The 19,512-nt window shown below is 39.4% G+C and overlaps 2 protein-coding genes across 3 annotated transcripts in view; one reads left to right on the top strand and one right to left on the bottom strand.

Annotated features, from left to right (window-relative positions):
- pbx2 (pre-B-cell leukemia homeobox 2) overlaps positions 1-8,042 on the bottom strand; it is a 23,895-nt gene extending 15,853 nt beyond the window's left edge. For both annotated transcript variants that reach the window (XM_081389068.1, XM_081389069.1), the window contains exons 1-6: positions 7,717-8,042; positions 7,023-7,096; positions 4,233-4,477; positions 3,296-3,486; positions 1,888-2,023; positions 1,638-1,779 (exon numbers count right to left, since the gene is read on the bottom strand). In XM_081389068.1, the coding sequence (XP_081245194.1) occupies positions 1,638-1,779; positions 1,888-2,023; positions 3,296-3,486; positions 4,233-4,477; positions 7,023-7,096; positions 7,717-7,961 (1,033 nt within the window). In that variant the 5' untranslated portion in view covers positions 7,962-8,042. The remainder of the gene's footprint in view (positions 1-1,637; positions 1,780-1,887; positions 2,024-3,295; positions 3,487-4,232; positions 4,478-7,022; positions 7,097-7,716) is intronic.
- Positions 8,043-9,036: 994 nt separating this feature from the next.
- Positions 9,037-19,033, top strand: gpsm3 (G protein signaling modulator 3). The gene is made up of 5 exons (XM_081388575.1): positions 9,037-9,466; positions 9,672-10,121; positions 11,135-11,291; positions 17,551-17,780; positions 18,635-19,033. The coding sequence occupies exons 1-5, from the start codon at positions 9,404-9,406 to the stop codon at positions 18,767-18,769; spliced, it is 1,035 nt and encodes a 344-aa protein (XP_081244701.1). The 5' UTR covers positions 9,037-9,403; the 3' UTR covers positions 18,770-19,033.
- The last annotated feature ends 479 nt before the right edge of the window (positions 19,034-19,512 follow it).

The raw sequence follows: 19,512 nt of genomic DNA, 5'->3' as shown, positions 1-19,512 counted from the left end.
GGGCGCCTCCGTTATATTTGTTTCGTATTCAATAAATAGGCCTACAGGCAAATGGTTGATGAAAATTTGATTAAAATTAAGATACAATTTATACAAAACGAAATTCACTTTAAAGAAAGGCTTTCTAAACAACTTCAACTTCAACGGACAAAATCATGTCTGACCCGCTCCATGTCTCATATTGCGCATCCTATCTTACTCGGTCGTGCTGTTCACTTTTCATAAATCAACATAAATGAAAAAAAAAAACATTATAATATTTTAACAAATATGAAACTAAATGCGCTTTTTTAATGGCTACAACGGCATAGTAGGCCTATATACTCTATTTGTACACATTTCTGCACATTAATTTAATTCTGAATTTTGCACACACAAGTGAAAGGCATTTGTTCAAATCAAGTTCACGGATAATTGTGCGTTATTAATCATTATGATACTAAAATCCTGACAAATATGCTATGTACAAAAAAATCAGATGAGCCCATAATATGAACGCATTTACACGTTAAGCATTTTCCTCCCATATATAGAAAACCATTAAAAGAACGCTTAATGTGGCAGATTAGAATGTCCCCTTATTATGTCGAAATAACGAGATATAATGTCGATACTAGGCTACTGTGTCCACCGTGGTCTCCTTTTTGATCAGCAGAAACGATTTTTGCTTGTTTGGGATCTGACTGTCTAGCGTCTTTTTGACATTTTTCCCCTGAGTGAAACGATCGAGGCTAACATCAATCTCAACTCGTACAACAAGCGCGCAAGTCATGTGTCACAAACATTGAACACTAAAACAGTAATTTTATTTTATTTCATTTAGGCAATTAATTTTATTGACACGGGAGGTGCCGGATCCAATAAAAAAGGTTCCGGATCCAATGTCGGAGGTGCCGGAACATGTTCCGGCTCAAATTAAGCCCTGATTTTACTGTTTCTGTTGTCAACGGAATGAATTTGAAATGGTGACTGAAACGCGACCCATTAAGACATAACCAGCTCTTCCTTCTAAGATGTTAAATTAATCTGCACAAAAGTTCTGATAATCGAGCCGTCGTCTGATGAAATCAAATACACATAAGATAAAGACAATATCTGTGCTCTGATTTCGGCTATACTTGTAAAATTAGAGAAGCAACATAATATCTGTGAATTAAAGAGCTGCTCCTCCAGCGCGAGACGCAGAGAGAGAGAGAGAGAGCGAGAGAGAGAGAGGCGCGCGCGCATGCTGAGAGAGCAGTACCGGCATTACCGGTAGATTCTCAGAAACTAAATAAGGTTTGGGCGCTTTGTTAAAGGGAAAAAAATCGCTAAAGGGGTCTGCAATGTCGCTAAGTTGGCAACACTGTGTATCTCCATTTCTCCAACTAGGGGTTGGGCCACGGGTCAAACAGAAAATACGCGCTGCGTTAATCGAGCGTTAAAAAAATTAGTGCCGTTAATATGATTTTGCGTTAACGCGTTATTAACGCGCTAACTTTGACAGCCCTAATATATATATATATATATATATATATATATATATATATATATATATATATATATATATATATATATATATATATATCACACACACACACATGTATAGGTAAATGTTAGTGTTTATTAATAAGTATTGCATATATTGTCCAACTAACCAGTGGAGTTTGGGGTGTGTGGTGATTCCTCGCTCTGTGTCGCTCCTAAAGCCGTCTTCATGGCGTACAGATTGGCTTCTTCCTGGAACTTCCCAATGTTCTTCTTATAGCGAATCCTCTTGTTGCCAAACCAGTTGGACACCTGTCACGATATCAGAGTTAAATGAAACCGATCCCCCTCTGATGACGGGACGGCCCCGTAGTGCAGCGAGAGCCAGAGGAGAACGCTGTTAAACAGAGCGGCTCTTACCTGAGACACGGTGATGCTGCACTGCTTGGCCAGCTCTTCTTTGGCTTCCTCGCTCGGGTACGGGTTCGAGAGGTGCGAGTAGAAATACTCGTTCAGCACCTCCGTGGCCTGTTTACTGAAATTACGCCGCTTGCGTCTGACAAAGCAAGAACATTTCACAGTCAGATATTTGTCTCGTCTAAATGCAGAAAATAAAACGCACTTTGTGATCCTGATTCATTAAATTAAAGCATATTAACAAAATATGTTCTGCTGTTTCTGTCAGTTTGATGGTTTAATGTCTGATAATGAAGAAATTAAGACAGTCATAAATAATAGTATTGTAATTTTACAGTTGTTATATATTTTTTTTTAAATAATCCATTTTGTATTTTAGTAATATTTCTTATTTATTTTTATATTTACAATTAGTTATTATAATTATTAAATAGCTATATTCATTTTGTGATTTAATTTTTTTCAATCACAATCGCAATTTATATAAAAATGTTTTACAAAATAATAAATATTCGTTTTCAAATATTTTATAGTAAAAAATATTAAGATATTTTTATAAAGTTGTAAGGTAAAATAAAATTATTATTATTATTATATTATTTTTCTTAAATAATCCTTTATTTTAGCAATATTTCTTATTTTGTTTTTATTGAGCAATTGTTATATTCACATTTAGTCAAAATAATAATAATTATTATTAATATTATTATTATTATTATATAGCTATATTGATATATAATTCCAAAATGGTGGCCAAACTCTGCAGCCCTACAAACAAACACAGCAACCTTTTTTTTATCACAATTGCAATTTCTATTAAAAATAAATACATAAATTGTTAAAATGATAAATATTCGTTTTTAAATATTTTTTATTAAAATATTTGTATTTTATTAATAAATATTAGCACTGTAATTTTTATATTTACATTTAGTTATTATAATTATTAAATAGCTATAGTCATTTTGTGATTTAATTTTTTTAAATCACAATCGCAATTTATTTAAAAATGTTTTACAAAATAAACAATACATTTATTTAAAATAAATAATAAATATTAGCACTGTAATTTTTCTGTTGTAAGGTAAAATAAAATGATCATTACATTATTTTTCTTAAATAATCTTTTTTTTATTTTAGCAATATTTCTTATTGTGTTTTTATTTCATTTTTATATTTACATTTAGTAATATTATTAATGATAATAATTATTATTATTTTATTATATAGCTATATTATTAATTTTGAATTGATTCTAACATTGATTCTAACATTTTTGCCAAACTAGCACAGCAAACAAAATTTTTTTTTTTTTTTTTTTGCAATTGCAATTTTTTATTTTCTCCCCTCAAACCGTGCATCCCTACCGCTACACTACAGCAGAAACTCAATACTGCCGTGCCGAACGCACCTGGCGTCCAGGAAGCGCGAGCGCAGGATCATGACGGCTTCGCAGGTGCTCTGCTTGAGCTGCGTCTGGATGGAGCTGAACTTGCGGTGGATGATGTTCACCATGCGCTCGATCTCGCGCGGCGACACGGGCCGGGTGCGAGACTGCTCCCTCAGCAGGTTCATCACATGGGTCGTGAACTCACTGCAGGCCTGTGGACAGCAATGACATTACAAACCAGCTCCTTTCTGTGTCAACGTGCATCAGACGTCCATTTCCTGTCCTCACGGAAAGCAAAACGCTGTGCAAACTTACACAACACAACAAATCATGTTGAATTTTAAGCTCAAGCTCAACAGAATGCAACAGTCGGGGTTCCAGAAGTAAAAATCACATTCATTTTCTTCATAGGAAAATTTATTTTGAACAATAAAACATTAGAGACAGACCTACTGTGAGCTAGTTGTTAGTCGATGTGCTTTTGTTAAAGCCAATAACTTGCATTTTTATCATTTTTTTTTATAAATTGATGAAAAACTACATTCCCCAAGATTCCACAGTAAAAATCTCCACCAATCAGAGAGTCCAAACAAGCAGATAGCCCCGCCCACTTCCATGAAGCACTGCAAATGTCTCTCTCAAAAAAAAAAAAAAAAAAAAACGTTTCATATTTCTCAATCGTTTTTAAATCAATTACATCAATCGCAATGCTTCATGGGATTGTAGTTCTTTCCCGCATTAAAGCCATTAAGTTCACAGTGCTTATCTTTTTCTCTGATTTTTAAATACTTTTTGCTAACTCTTTAACCAAAGACTTGTTTAAAATCCCTATGGGAAAAAACCTGAATGGAAAAATACTTCCGGAACCAAGGCATTTACAGCTTTGCGAAGCAGGATGTTGGACCAATGAGATGTCCCTGAGGGCGTGGCTACCCAGCACGACGGCAGCGATATGTACCTGCTCGTATTTTTCCAGCTCTGTGTGGTAAATGTTCCGAATTTGGCTCAACTTGCTTTTATAGTCGGAGTGCTCCAATGAGCTGTCAGGTGACATCCCGCCAGAGCTGGTCGCTGCGGAAACCGCAGCGGCGGCTCCGCCCCCTTTTTCTGGACCGGCCACACCTTCGGCCAGAAGCATGTTGTCCAATCGCACGAGCTGTGGGTCTGGAGGCTCCTCCTCCTGAGCATTTCTCATGGAAAGACCTGAGAGAAGAAATTCATACATTAATATTCAACATATTATATTTACCAGATGCCTAATAGCAAAACTCTAGCATTCCCGCAGGTTGCACATCAAAAGCGTGCGCACCACTGATCTACATAAGTGACACACACATAAAGCCGAATCTCAAACAGCTTGCGAGAACCATGTTGACTTGTTTTTCCGTGGCTTATTGCACTTAAAGAAGCATATACATACAAATGATGTCAAAAAGTCCATCTTGGCGAGTATTTATGTAAATACAGTCAGTTTTGGAAGGTAAATAGTTGAGAAAGAAAAGGTATGTTGTGTATCAGTATATTGGATCCGTGCATAAGCTCTTAAAGTGACAGCAGCCTAATAAACCTGCCGCCGTCTGTCATGTTAATCAAAGAACAAAGAGAAAAGCACTCACTGCTCTTGACTGAATAACTTTTATTTGTGAGCATTAATCTACATTTATTTTTTTACAATGAAGACTATCTGGTGTTATTTTACATTTGATTACTTTAATTTCTGTAATATTTCTTAGCTAAAACCACTGTTAGACCCACCTGAAAAATTTAAAACAGTGTTTACTTAATTAGTCTCTGTATTTATTTGTGCTATCGTTTCTTATTTTATTACTGACTGTATACTTATCTTTTTTGTGTGTAAATTTAGTTCAACAAATCAAATAAAGCCTCCCTGTGCTGTGTGTAAGATATTACAACTAAATTACCCAAATTATAAAAGAAATATGAGATAATAACAAATTATCTGCATGGTGGTATATGTGGCAGTGTTCCCAGTGCTATTGAAAATAGTACTGAATATTGATATTTTTCAAGTTATTCTTGATTGACATCACTAATGCACAATATGCATATCAATAAAACACATTAATTATATGAAGAGTTCAGATGCAAAAGCCTCTAAGTGCCATCTGAAATTTTCTTCTAGAATGATCATTTTTATAAGGCTTGTATATTTAAGTTCAGTAATTTCACTTAAATGAGTCATTTAAGTGAAATTACTGAATTTAAATATACAAGCTTTATAAAAATGATCATTCTAGAAGAAAATTTCAGATGGCACTTAGAGGCTTTTGCATCTGAACTCTTCATATATATGTATATATATATATATATAATATTAAAAGATATAACTTGACTTAACAATGACACTATTTTCTCTTAGAGATGCTGTACGTATGTTTAGCCGAAAGGAACTGTTTGCATTCTTGAATCCTTTTCCTGTTATCTCTGTAAAGCTGCGTTGAAACGATCTGTATTGTATGAAGCACAATAGAAATAAAGGTGACTTGACTTAATGCCAAACCAGCTGCTCTAGCTATTTATATGCCAAAACTATACTTTGGGTAATTAAAATTTAAAACCGAGATTAAATAAGATATTAAAAATATGTCAGATACTGTTAAGGCAGTCAAGATAAATGCAAGATAAATTTGAATTAATTTCCATTACACTCTAATCATTAGTATAATCACGAGGTTAAGTGCTTCAGTCAAGGACAAAGCATTAAGCAGGATGAGTCATTTTGACAGTTTGTGTGTCATCCATGCTTGAACCTTGCAGCCAACTTTAAGTGCAGCTTTATTATATTACACAGACCCTAACTGGAAGAGTTTTTATTTATATACTTTACAATGTGAAGGTCAGTGTTTCAAGAAAGCCCTGTGCAATAAACAGTGTACGGCAGGACTGTATGATTGATGACACACAGCATGCAGCGCCATGGGAGCGTGCCAGACCACGGAAATTAAACGACTCCATTAGGCACAAAGCCATTTAATTACTAACCATCGCAGAAAACATTTCAGTCCTCTTATGGGATTCCCTAAACTTAGTCTTCATACAAACCAAAGACATTACGCAAACATTACTGCAAATAGCAAACAGAAGTAGGGAGTAAAGATTATTTGCTTTTGATTATTTATTTTGCTTTCTGAGTTTCTCAAAGAAGCCAATTACCATATTACCGTTGTGTCAAGTGGTGTCACTTACAAACAACAGGGTTTGAGATTTTAACGCTTGTATTGAGCCGATACTGCTGAATATTTGCAAGAAAAATGTTTATTTGGTTTATAAGAACTGCAAACCAGTAACCATTTGTTAATGGTATGCTGAAAATGCTATATTAACATTTCTAATGCATGCACATAATTGGGTATAACATGCAAATAATATGGTTAGACACTGTTTTGGTATGAAATTGTTATTATTTGAGAGCAACGTTTGATTTATTTTATTTTTAGAAGCTGCAAAAATGGCCAAACCCATTATCATTATGCTAGTATTGTGTAAATAGTGCAATTCTAACATTCAAATAATTGAGAATTGCATGCAAACGAGAATATATTTACATACTAGAATTAATATAAGTTATTATTTAGGAAATGTTGTATTTGTATGAGGTACACTGTCTGGCTTTGTTCTTGCAGAACATGGCGCCTGTGCTGAATCCCCTGCCAACTTTTAAACTAATTATAAAGTTTCAGTTATGGTATTTACCACTTTTAACACAAAATGTATGCACATTACTCACCAGTTTTCTCTTTAATTTCGCACAGGACGCTGAATAAAGCCGGTTTCATCCGATGACAGTTTAAAGCGTGTTTTCTGTCACAAAACAACAAACAAAAGTCAGTTAGCTAACATTAGCATGCTACAATTGTGACTCGCATTAAATAAATAAAGGTTGAAATCGTGTTGCTACCAAAATATTTCACAACCCCAGCTTTACACAATTGAAGTATTTTTAATGCATTATTATAACGTTACTCCTTAAATACTCCGATTCTCCTGGCACATTAGCATTTCATCTTAGCTACAGGCAGTGATTTGTGCTTTTGTGAATAAAAATAAAGTTACTTTAGTAATAAGATACATATAAGTGATTAAACTTCAGCGCATCTAACCGGGAATCATTATTTTGGAACATATATATAGCAAAACTGAAGATAAAGAGTTTGTTTTAAGTCAAGAAAAACGTAAACAATAGCGGCTAAGCTCGTGAACTTCAGCACACATGCTAATAATTGTTTAACTTTTTTTATACATTAGCCCTTCTGAAATATCAAATTAAAGTGTGTTTGTGTAACTTAACGAGCGTAATGTCATAACAATTTTAATAAATTGTAGATCACTATCTGTTTTAGCATACCCTTGTCTCACGCGGTCGTTAGCGCAATGCTAAACTTTTAAGTTTTTAAAAAAATTATAATTTTTAAATAACTCACTTTGCTTGAGCTTCGTCTAAACTTTGGTCGGTGATAGTCATGATCTGTTGCAGTATGTCTCCAATGTCTCGGCGGTTGTCGTGTCCGTTTTCGCTGCCTTCGAGGCCCGCGGGGTCTCCATCGGGGCGGTGTTGAGAGGGCGGGTGCACCGGGTTAAGAGGATGCATTCCCGGGTGGACGCTCAACCCGAGACCGCGGCTTGCGCTGGGCCCGTTGCCTGTGATGGGCTGCTGCGGCTGCAACATCCTGAGCAGAACATTAATCTAGAAGCGTGTGTGTGACTGTGAGTGAGAGTGTGTCCATGCATCACCACGATGGAGTCCCCTAGCGATTGACAGGCAAAAAACGTGGCCTTGCATGGTAATAGACATCATGCAAAAGCAGAAGTCAATATATAAGCACATTTTGAGTCTTATTGCATGGGTCAAATACAGAATACACAGAGAGGTTAAAGTAAATAAACCTCACCCAATAAAGTCCCATCCACGTGCATCTCTGCTCCCAGAAAATCTGAGGTCTTTGTGAATGAATGTTCAGTTCACATTTCATCCAAAAATCAAAAGGAAAAAAAAATAATCGCAAAGGAAACGCAAATAATAAAAAAATAATAGGAATCTAAATAATAATGGCCTGGTTTCACAGACAGGGCTTAGCCAGAACTAGGCCTTGGTTGAATTAAGACTTTTACGTAGCTTTTATAAACAAGCCTTTAAAAAACATTTCTGGTGTGACAAAACAGTGACACTGATGATATGATATGTCAGTGCAAGTTGCTTTGGGTTAAGACATCTCAAACATGCATTTTAGTCTGAGACTAGATAGTGTCAAGCTTCGCCTGTGAAACCAGGCAAAAATGTATTTTATTACACTAATAATAATATGAATGAGAATGAGAATCGAGTGGCTATAATGGAAATTAAATAAGTTAAAAGAGAGAAAGAGAGAGTGAGAGAGATGATTTGGGGAAGAAATGCTTAAATAAAATACAAATATTTAATAGAAATTCATTCAAATATTATTTATTTCTTTATTTGATTTCATGGTGAAATGTGACCTCTGAACCTGTTCTTACCTGTTTTCATGAGATTCACCCTTGCTCTACTCGTGAAACATGATATTCTTGCATGCATCAGGTTATGGCCTGGAGGCTTTAGGTCTGAGATGTGTGATTAACATGGGGGAGAAACAGGACTAGTTTCTCTGTGCTAAATGAAGTGCAAATGTCTTCTTTTAACTGCTAGATACTGAATCCGTTTTCTCGTGTCTTATGCCACCAACTTCTCTTTTTGCTTGTAGTCAACAGGAAATCTGCAAAACCACAGACTGTTAAACAAACAGGCAGCCAGTTTCAACATGCAAGTCTTTCAGAGCTGTTGAGCGTCATTAATATTATTATAATAAAAAAACACAGCATTCAAACTAAAGTTTGTTTAGCAGAGTGTATCATCAGTGCATTTCTATACTCGAAGCTATTCCGCTTGTGCAAATGAAAGGGGCCAGATAAATAGGGGTGGATCAGGGCCATAAGAGAGGAACAGGAAGAGACAAGCAGACTGTGAGACAGTGAAGTTGTTGAGGCATCGTGTCAGCTTTTAGCTCTTTTTATATTTGTTTGTGAGAGACACGCTCTTAAGTCTGGCTGAGATATGTGGGAGTTATTGCATGTTCGTACACGGAGGTGAGATGCATGTGGGCTTTACTTGACATTCGGCTCAGAGGACCTCATTTTAACTCTTCTAAGGTTGAGAAGGTAAGCAGGCCGTAAAATGTGACCCAACAACATCTAACCGACTGAAATAAGGACAGATATTGTTGTGCATTGAAAACGTTTAATCTAGTTGTCATATTTCATGCTTTAAAAAAGTGGCTTTAGATAGTATGACGCCAACGTACAGTATGGCTCATATGTCTTGACTTGTACAATATATGTAAATTAGGAGTCTGTATTTGTATAGGTTCTCATATCTTCTTCTATGGAGAGCTCTTCAGACGTTATGATGGATTTCTCTGAGGTCAAAGTTGAAACCTCAGCGGACGACAAGGATTTGGAAGCTCTTCTCATTCTGGAAGAAGGGGACGAACCTTCGGATGTGATAAACAGCGGAGAGAGAGGAAGGAGCGTCCTGAGAGTTCGGACGACTGATGAAAACACAGAGGGAAGCTCACATGATCACAACAATGTCCAAGTAGGGAAAAGTGAGAGTGAAGCAGTAGAAATGAACGAGGAGAGTCTAGAGCATCAGGTGGACGATCACATGGGCTGTGAGAATGATACAGAAAATGAGGAGGGATTGTCAAGCGGGACGACTGAACAAAAAAAGATGCCAGAAGAAAAACCAAATGCTCAAGCTGAAGTAAAGCTGCGGCCCAAACACAGACTGAGCCTTCCTGCTGCAAAGCCAATGGTAAAGTTGTATAATAATAAGAATGTGTCTAAATGCATTTAGAAGATGCCATGGCTCAACAAATGCCGTTTCTTTCCTGTGCTGACGTGTTTTGGGCGGGACTGTTGAAGGGCTCGTCTCTTCTAGTTTTTAGGCTGTGAAATATGCTACCAGATAATGCTAATTCATTTGACTTTTTAGCTTATATTAGTATAAACACTGTTCAAAAGTTTGGGGTCGGTAGGATTTATTTTTCAAAGTCTCTCCTGCTCACCGTGGCTGTATTTATTTGATACAGTAAAAATGTTAAAATATTTTTGCAATGTAAATCAGCTGTTTTCTATGTGAATATATAGTAAAGTGTAATTTATTCCTGTGATCAAAGCTGAATTTTCAGCTTTTAATGTCATCATTATACTGCGTATGCAATCCATTGTACTTTCGTAATCTGACAATCTTATATTATTATTACATTAGTATTATTATTATTATGAAAAAAGCTAATAATATTTTTTTTTATTATTTTTTACCAGGCCCATATATATTTAATTTTTCATATGCATTATTATTAATAAAGTTTTTCATATTATTATTATTAAAAAGTTAATTATATTTTTTATATTATTATTATTATTATTATTGTGAAAAAACTAATCATAATAAAAAACATGTATATTTATTTTTTTAATTATTAATATTAAAGTTTTTCTTCTTCTTATTATTATTATTATTATTATTTTTAAACCAGGCCCACAATATTTATTCTTTTAAATTATTATAATTAAAGTAATTTATATTATTATTGTTATTATTATTATTATTATAGTGTTGAACAAAGTTAATAATAATTTAAAAAAAATTATGTATATATACAGTATATATATGTATATATATCCGTGTTCTTACTGAATTTGTTCACCCATAAATGTATAATATTTTTATTTTATTTTTTTTGCTAAGCAATCTGAAACTAAGCTATATCTATAATCTTGTGGATGTTTAGATGTGCTATGATCTGTTGTCTGTGTGCTCAGGTTCACAGATTATCTCCAGATTTCCCCGACGCTCTGTGTGAGCTATTGTTCGCGTTACAGGAGGGCCGACGGCTCAACGACCAGCGCTGTTCGTTCCGCCTGGAACACCGTAGAAGATGCTACTCCGAGCCCAGCACTCCTCGCCACAGTCAGAGAGGTGAAGACACACACTTTTCAGCATAATAACACACCAACTCCGAGCCCACAGCCAGAGAGGTGAAGACACACACATTTCAGCATAATAACACACCACAGGGCTTCAGCAGGGCTCTCATGACCAGTGTTGGGGGTAACTCATTTCAAGTAACTTGAGTTACGTAATCAGATTACTTTTTCAAGTAACTAGTAAAGTAACACATTACTTTTTCAATTTATAACAAAATATCTAATTTACTCTTTCAACGCTTTTTTAACGCTAGTTACTTTTTCACATTTATTGACAGACAGTTCTCCTGTCCCCATGCTGAGAGAGATAAAGTGAGGAGGTGTGTGTAAACATGATGGTTGTTTTAGCTCTAGACTAAATGTGAACCTGTATTTACTCATCTCACTTGCACGAGAACACAAAAACAGTAGGGAGAAGGGAGAAAAAAAAGGGAGAAGACAAGACAGGTTTTAATAATGAGACATGGGGACAAACGTGGGGTTAATTCTAAGGGAGCGAGGGAGAAACAAGCGATAAGAAACAGGGTTAACTTTCCTTGCTAAGGCAAAAAGGGCCGATGTATTTCTGGGAAAGCTTCTTGGATTCAACCTGGAGGGGCAGGTTCTTAGTGGCTAACCAAACTTTTTGGCCTGTAAGTTAGCCTGGTTTTGCTATCTCTGGGAAGTCCGAAAGAGGGTACGCCTGGCCTTCTTCCAGGTCCGCCTCTTCTTTGGGGAATAATGGGGGGGTATCCGAACTGGCATTCAAAGGGGGATAATCCAGTAGCCGAGGAATGGAGGGTGTTGTGGGCATAATCAGCCCAAATGATATAGGTGGCCCAAGACGTGGGATTACTGGCCGCCATACACTGCAAGGTGGTCTCCAGATCCTGATTAATCCATTCCGTCTGGCCATTAGACTCTGGATGGAACCCAGACGATAGGCTGGCTTAGTGTTATCAAAAGTACAGACTTCGGTACCAAGTCGGTACTGAAAGGTTAAAAATGTGACGCTTTGAGCGCTGTTGAGCCTCATAAACACCTCTGATTGGCCATTGTGTTCACAAGCTCATCTTTGACTATAATGATTGATGCACGGGAGTGTTTGAGAGCACATGGAATTGTTTTGAAAGCAGGAGTGTTTGAAAGCACAAGCAGGCGTCTATCATTGCCAGCGGACCGGTCCTGCTTTCAAACACTCCCGTGTGTATCTGTGTAAGCGCTCGCTGAAGAGCATCATTGATGTATAGTTACAACATGTACAACATTCCGAAGTGTTTATGATTCCACTCTACAGCACTCAAAGCGTCATATTTTTTAAATTTCAGTATCGACTTGGTACTGAAATTGGTACTTTTGACAACACTAGGCTGGCTGTGGCCCCAATAAGCCTGCAGAAGGCCTCCCAGAGCCAGGACGAGAATTGGGGACCTCGGTCAGAGACAATGTCCAGGGGATTTCCAAATATCCAGAAGACATTGTTCATGAGGAGCTCAGTGGTCTCTTTGGCCGAATAAACAGGGCAGCCTTAGAGAACCGGTCTACAACCACCAGGATGACTGTGTTGCCCTGGGACAGAGGGAGTCCCGTAACAAAGTCCAGAGAAAGGTGCGACCATGGCCTGCGGGGAACAGGTAAGGGATGGAGCAGTCCCTGGGGTCGCTGACGTGTAGACTTCCCCTGGTTGCACACGGGACAGGCCTCCACATAGACCTGAACGTCCTTCTTGATGGACGGCCACCAAAACTGCCGCTGGAGGAAGTCCAGTGTGCGAGCACTATCTGGATGGCACATCAAGGGCGACTCATGACCCCGGGCAGACAGAGAAACATACAGGCGTCCAGCAGGACCACCGCCTGGATGGGGCTTATGGGCAAGGGCCCCTCGTACCACTCTTTCTAGTTCCCACTGAAGAAGCGTGACGACTCTAGACCTTGGAATAATCAATGCCAAGGGCTTCTCTCGTGTTTCGGGAGAGTAGGCTTGAGACAGGGCATCCGGCTTGACATTCTTGGTGTCGGGTCTGTAAGAACAGGGACCATCGCGCTTGCCGCAGATTCAACCGCTTCACCTGCTGGAGATATTCCAGGTTTTGTGGTCCGTGAGAACCTGGAAAGGATGTTGAGCCCCTCAAGCCAATGGTGCCACTCCTCCAAGGCAAGTTTTACCGCAAGCAACTCTCAATCCCCCACGTGGTAGTTGTGCTCGGCATCAGACAGGCGGTGAGACATGAAGGCACAAGGGTGTAATTTTCCATCCTCAACCCTCTGTGACAGGATGACCCCCACCTCTGAGGTGTCCACCTCCACCACAAAATATCTTTCTGGGTCAGGGATCAAAAGAATAGGAGCGGAAGTGAAGCAGCGCTTGAGATTCCTCCTCCCTTGGTAAGCGCCGTCAAGGGGGCCACCACAAGGCTGAAATTCTTAATGAACCTCCTATAGAAGTTCGCAAAGCCAATGAAACGTTGAACCTCTTTGACTGTGGCAGGTGTGGGCCAGTTGTGGACTGCCTTGACCTTCTTAGGGTCCATCTCCAGGTGGCTAGGAGTGACGATGAACCCGAGAAACTGAGTCTGGGAAAAATTAAATTCACACTTCTTGGGTTTTACGAGTCTCTGGAGAACTCTGTTAACATGCCCCTCAAGCTCCTTCAGTGACCTCGAGAAGATGAGGATTTCGTCAAGGTATATGAAGACGAATAGATTGAGCAGGTCCCGAAGAACATCATTACGAGGCCTAAGACCCCCGTCTTTCTTCTATACAAAAAAGAAGCCCGCCCCAGCCAAGGGAGGTAGAGGTGCGGATGATACCGGATGCCAAGAATTCCCTGATGTAGGTATCCATAGCTGAGCGCTCGTGGGAAGATTAGGAGAAGATCCGACCCCTGGGAGGGCAGGAACCAGGGAGTAGATCAATGGCACACTCGTAAGTGCGGTGAGGTGGAAAGGAGGTAGCCCGGGACACTGCTTTGAACCGATAGTAAACACTGGGGACTCGGGACAGGTCAACAGACTCTTGAAACTCAGAACTAGGGGCGGAGGGACTCTGTAGTCGGCAGGTGAGTTGGCAAGTGGAACCCCAGCTCAGAATGGTGCCCGTGGGCCAGTCGATCTGGGGATTATGTCTGCGCAGCCAAGTGTGACCCAGGATAATAGGATACTCGGGGGGGAGTCAATCAGATAGAAGGTCTCCTCCGGCTGGTGTTGAAAGATGGTAAGACGCAGGGACTGAGTCGCCTCTGTTACTTTTCCTGGTTCCAGAGGTCTGCCATCCAAGGCTGTGACTGCCTGGGGTTGAGGAAGTAGTTGGGTAGTGATCTTAAGTTCCTTAGCCAAGGTTAGATCCAGGAAGTTGCCTGCGGCGCCGGAATCGATCATAGCCTGGACCTGGTGCTGGGGGCCCTCCCAGGACAGAGTGGCAGAAACAGCTAGGACAGCTTTAGTGGGAGGAACTCTAATTTTCCCCATCACAGCCCTCCCGTAGCTGGGCAGGGACAGGCGTTTCCCGAAAGCTTGGGGCAAGTGGAGCAGAAGTGGCCGGAAGCACCGCAGTAGAGGCACTGACGCTCCTTCATGCGACGTGTGTCAACTAGACTCTCATCAGAGGCCTCATCGACACGACAGCCATCAGCACTGATCCTCAACAAACCCGTCTCCATCCCGGTGGGATGACTCTGATCTTAAACCAGATGGAACTGGATAAGATTCTGATTGTTCCAAACCAATCTGACTTCTGACCTGTAATGCTGCCTGAATCATAATCATATATTGTTCGTTCATTGGCCAGAGGAGAACTGAGGAACTGAGTCTGGGTTCTCCCAAGGTTTCTTTCTCCATTCTGCCTTGATTTGACGTTCCCTCTTGTTGGGAGAAAGCCTGGAACGGCCCAACTGCATGTCCTCCGGGGAATCCTTAAGCTGTTCTAAAGCCGGGAAAGCTCTGGACGAAGGAACACAAGTTGGAGAAACAGACCTGCTCAGAGGAACTTGGGACTGAGACACCTGGCGGGCGAGCCGATCTCCGCTCCCTTAGACGATTGTCCAGGCGGATGGCCATTGCTATGAGGGACTCGAGATCCTCAGCTGGTTCCCGGGTGGCTTACTCATCTTGAAGGGGCTCAGACAACCCTCCCTGAAAACAAGCTTCCCGACCACTGACAGGATGATCAAACACTCACTTGAACTCTTCCACAAATGCTGCGTAGGAACCACAACAGACCTCCTGGGACTGCCACAGGAGAGAGCCTAGTCTGACAGAAAGGTAATTATATAAGCAATCTTGGAACGGCACGTGGGAAAACTTGAGGGTTGGAGCTCGAAGGTCAGGGAGCACTGGGTGAGGAATCCCTGGCAGGATCTCCAGCGAAGGGTTTGGGAGGTGGCAGTCGGGGCTCCGCCACTGGAGAAGGACTGTCGCCACTCGGGAGTGATACAGAGGACGGTGAAGGACCGGGGAGGCGTTCAAAGAGCTAGCGGATGGAACTCATCATTTCGGCCAGGAGTTGAGAATGTTTGGCCATCATCTCTTCTTGTCGGCTGAGAACAGCTTCATGGCGCTGGAAAGATGTTGAGTGATCTCCGCCAACAGGTCCTCGGAACCGCGTGTCTCCGGGTCAGTGGGTGATTCGGTTTTTCTGTCACGAGCCGGGCTCGAACTTGAGTCTCTGGTGAGGTGAGTTGAGAGATCTACCACTAATGCCTGGTTCAGATTACACGATTTTAGCCTGATTTTGGCATGATCCATTTGACGTAGGGTGTCGTGGGGATTCACAAACGACAACGGGCGTCGGGACGCAAGATTTGATCGTTTCATCTCGTATAGTGTGTCATAGTGGGCGACAACCTACGTTGCGTCTGTGATGCTTCATGACATCACGATAAAAAGACTAGCATGTTTAATTTTTTTTTCGGTCCTCCACGACAACGGTTGGAGTGTGTGTGTGTGTGTGTGTGTGTGTGTGTGTGTGTGTGTGTGTGTGTGTGGCTCGATGGTGTTTTAAGCCCCCAATGGCTCCTTCCAGGCAGCTAACCCTAACCTCAACCTTAAACCTACCCATCCCCTCGCTGCCTGGAAGGCGCCATTGGGGGCTAAAAACACAAAACACTGTGTGTGTGTGTGTGTGTGTGTGTGTGCGTGCGAGTGAGTGAGTGAGCGAGAGTGTGTGTTCGCGAGTGAGTGAGTGTGTGTGACTGTGTGTGTGCGTGAGCGAGAGTGTGAGTGAGAGAGCATGAGTGTGTGTGTGTGTGTGTGTGTGTGTGTTTGTGTGAGTGCGTGTATGTGAGTGAGCGCGTGTGTATATGTGCGAGTGAATGTGTGTGTGAGAGAGTGAGCGTGAGTGAGTGTGTGTGTAGGTGTGTGTGAGTGCGTGTGAGTGAGTGCGTGTATGCGAGTGAGTGCGTGTATATGTGCGAGTGAGTGAGTGTGTGTGTGTGTGTGTGTGTGTGTGTGTGTGTGTGTGAGTGCGTGTGTATATGTGCGAGTGAATGTGTGTGTGAGAGAGTGAGAGTGTGTGTGTGTGTGTGTGTGTGTGTGAGTGCGTGTGAGTGCGTGTATGCGAGTGAGTGCGTGTGTATATGTGCGAGTGAGTGTGTGTGTGTGTGTGTGTGTGTGTGAGTGCGTGTGTATATGTGTGAGTGAATGTGTGTGTGAGACGGCTCGCGATGACTGGTCGGAAAGCATCGTGTAGTCTGACATGTTTCTTGTCCACGACATGACAAGATTTTTAGGAGTCAAAATCGTGTAATCTGAACCAGGCATTTTGGTAATGTTGGACCCAAACAAAACACATCAAGCGTAGCGTCAGTTCTGGCAGGTCACGTTAGTCAAGCTCGCATCAGCGACTCTCGGCTGATCCACACCTATAGGAATACGACGCCTATCACTGTATACATGTATAAGCTCCTTCAGGATTATCAGCGGCTATCGCGTTTCTCAGGAGCGAATGACCCTCCTCCCTCCCCGGCTCCTCCTGTCTCAGTCAGGATTTGGCATTCGGATTCCCCTTTGAATCAGAATAAATTCTCAGTTATGTTGTACTTTAAAATCTTGAATTAATGATATCTGCATATATTCATGCTGGTTCTGTTCTGTTTACCCTAAGGGGGGTTACTCTTATCCATGCTAGGCTAGTTCTTGCCCAGAACAGAACCATACCGCCAATCCAAACTATATGCTAATTGTTAATCGTATTTGACGATAGTGGCCCCGACAGAATTACATCAAGGGGCATATAATGTCACCTTTAAAAGTAACTTTCTCTCTCTCCACACAGTGATGTTCTCCTCCATGACGTCCCTGCAGAAGGAGGAGTTCTTCGACCTGCTGGCGACCTCTCAGGGCCGTCGCCTGGACGAGCAGCGAGCCGAGCTCCTGAACGCCCCCCCGCCCGTCCTGAGCAAACCCAAACTGAGGAAGAGCAGCTGCAAGGTCACAGAGGTCACCCGAAAGCTTCCCACGCAAAATCCCAAAGAGGACTTATACAACATGATCGTCAACACGCAAGTGAGTGCTTCTGAGACAAACACTGAAGATACACATATAGTTCACTTAACACAGGGGTTCTCAAACTTGTTGATGCCAAAAATATGATTTGTTTATATTCATGTATAAAAAGACACATCTACACAAGTGAGAGGAAATAGTTAACATGATTTTGAAAACATGTTTGCAGTTTGTGTTTTTTTTTACTATATGCAGATTTGTTTTTATTACTCAGATTAATAAAATTGTTTTTATTATTAAGTTAATAATAATTATTTAAACATTTTATTTTAACCAGGCACACATCTTTTATTGATAATTATTAAAGTTTTTATATTATTATTATTATTATAATAATTTAATAATATTTTTTTTTACCACACACACACACACACACACACACACACATACTGTATATACACATTTATTTTAAATACATTTAATATTTATATATTAAAAATAAAAAAATAATAATTAAAAATAATTGTATATATATAAAATTATGTTTAATTATTATTCTTAAAAAATTATATTATTATTATGATGAATAAATAAATAAATAAATAAATAAATTAATTATTATTACTCAGATTAATAAAATTGTTTTTATTATTAAGTTAATAATAATAATTTAAATATTTAATTTTTTATAGACAATTATTTACGTTTTTATATTATTATTATTATTATGAAACATTTAATTAATTAATTATTATTATTGATAATATTATGAAAGAAAAACTGATCATAATAAAATAATTATACACACACATATATATATATAATTGCATAAATTATTATCAATGTTTTTCATAATTTAAATGTTATTATTATTATTGAAAAGTTAATAATAATCTTGTGAATATTGTTTTCAGGCCCAGGGGCGTCTGGAGGAGCAGCGCAGTGCAGCTCCAGGGCCGATGGACGATGAAGACTTCTTCTCTCTGTTGCTGAAGGTCCAGGGAGGACGGATGGATGAACAGAGAACAGAGTTCAAACCTGCTCATTAATACATGAAGCTTTACTGGGCCTGTTAGTGTGTGTGAGTTCATGATGCCGGACTCTTTCCGATACACATATGAATAACTATAAAGATCAGACTACCAATATAAGAACACTTGCACTACTTTTCAACATTGCGCTTGAATTCATTCAGCTTTATAGATTAATATTTCTGCTTTAAACGTTCAGGGTTATTTGAAGGATTTCCGCCTCTTTCTGTTATGTATATGCAACAATATTTGATGAAAATAAATGTTTTAAGTATTAATTATAATGTTTATTGTTTTTATATAACAAATGTGAATTTAAGAGCAACCTTAAACAATTGGTTTTAGTGAGAATTTCCACAGTGCAACAGCCCTGATTGAGCCGCTAGGAGGCGACAGAGACTGATCCTGTTCATCTCACTGGAGAAGCGTCTACTGTAGCCAGTCAGTGTATCATATACTGTAATATACTCTATATATAAATTATATATGAGTGTGATCTGTAGAATGAACAGGTTTAAGATGACTTATACTGCATTCATACTAAACCAAAGCAATATCATTCTGACGTGAATCTGCAATAAATCAGCAGCTTCAAAAGTCAAAATATTTTATTAAATGGCCAAAATAATAAATGTACATTCTTAAAATATATTTTGGACTAAAGGTACTTATGTAAATGTATATTTGCATCAGTATTTTAGGGTATATATATATATATATATATATGTATATATTGACATTTTCTGGTATTAAAAAAATCG

The sequence above is a fragment of the Scardinius erythrophthalmus genome (genome assembly GCF_964197995.2).
Source record: "Scardinius erythrophthalmus genome assembly, chromosome: 16".
NCBI lineage: Eukaryota > Metazoa > Chordata > Actinopteri > Cypriniformes > Leuciscidae > Scardinius > Scardinius erythrophthalmus.
Note: the sequence above shows the minus strand (reverse complement) of the source record. Positions and strands in the feature narration are given on the sequence as shown.

What these genes read in the sequence shown, in the direction of transcription:
- gpsm3 (XM_081388575.1), top strand. Translation starts at nt 9,404, where the DNA reads ATGTGGGCTTTACTTGACATTCGGCTCAGAGGACCTCATTTTAACTCT. An exon ending in ACTCTTCTAAGGTTGAGAAG is followed by an intron (nt 9,467 to 9,671) that starts GTAAGCAGGCCG and finishes GTATTTGTATAG; the next exon opens with GTTCTCATATCTTCTTCTAT. An exon ending in ACATGATCGTCAACACGCAA is followed by an intron (nt 17,781 to 18,634) that starts GTGAGTGCTTCT and finishes TATTGTTTTCAG; the next exon opens with GCCCAGGGGCGTCTGGAGGA.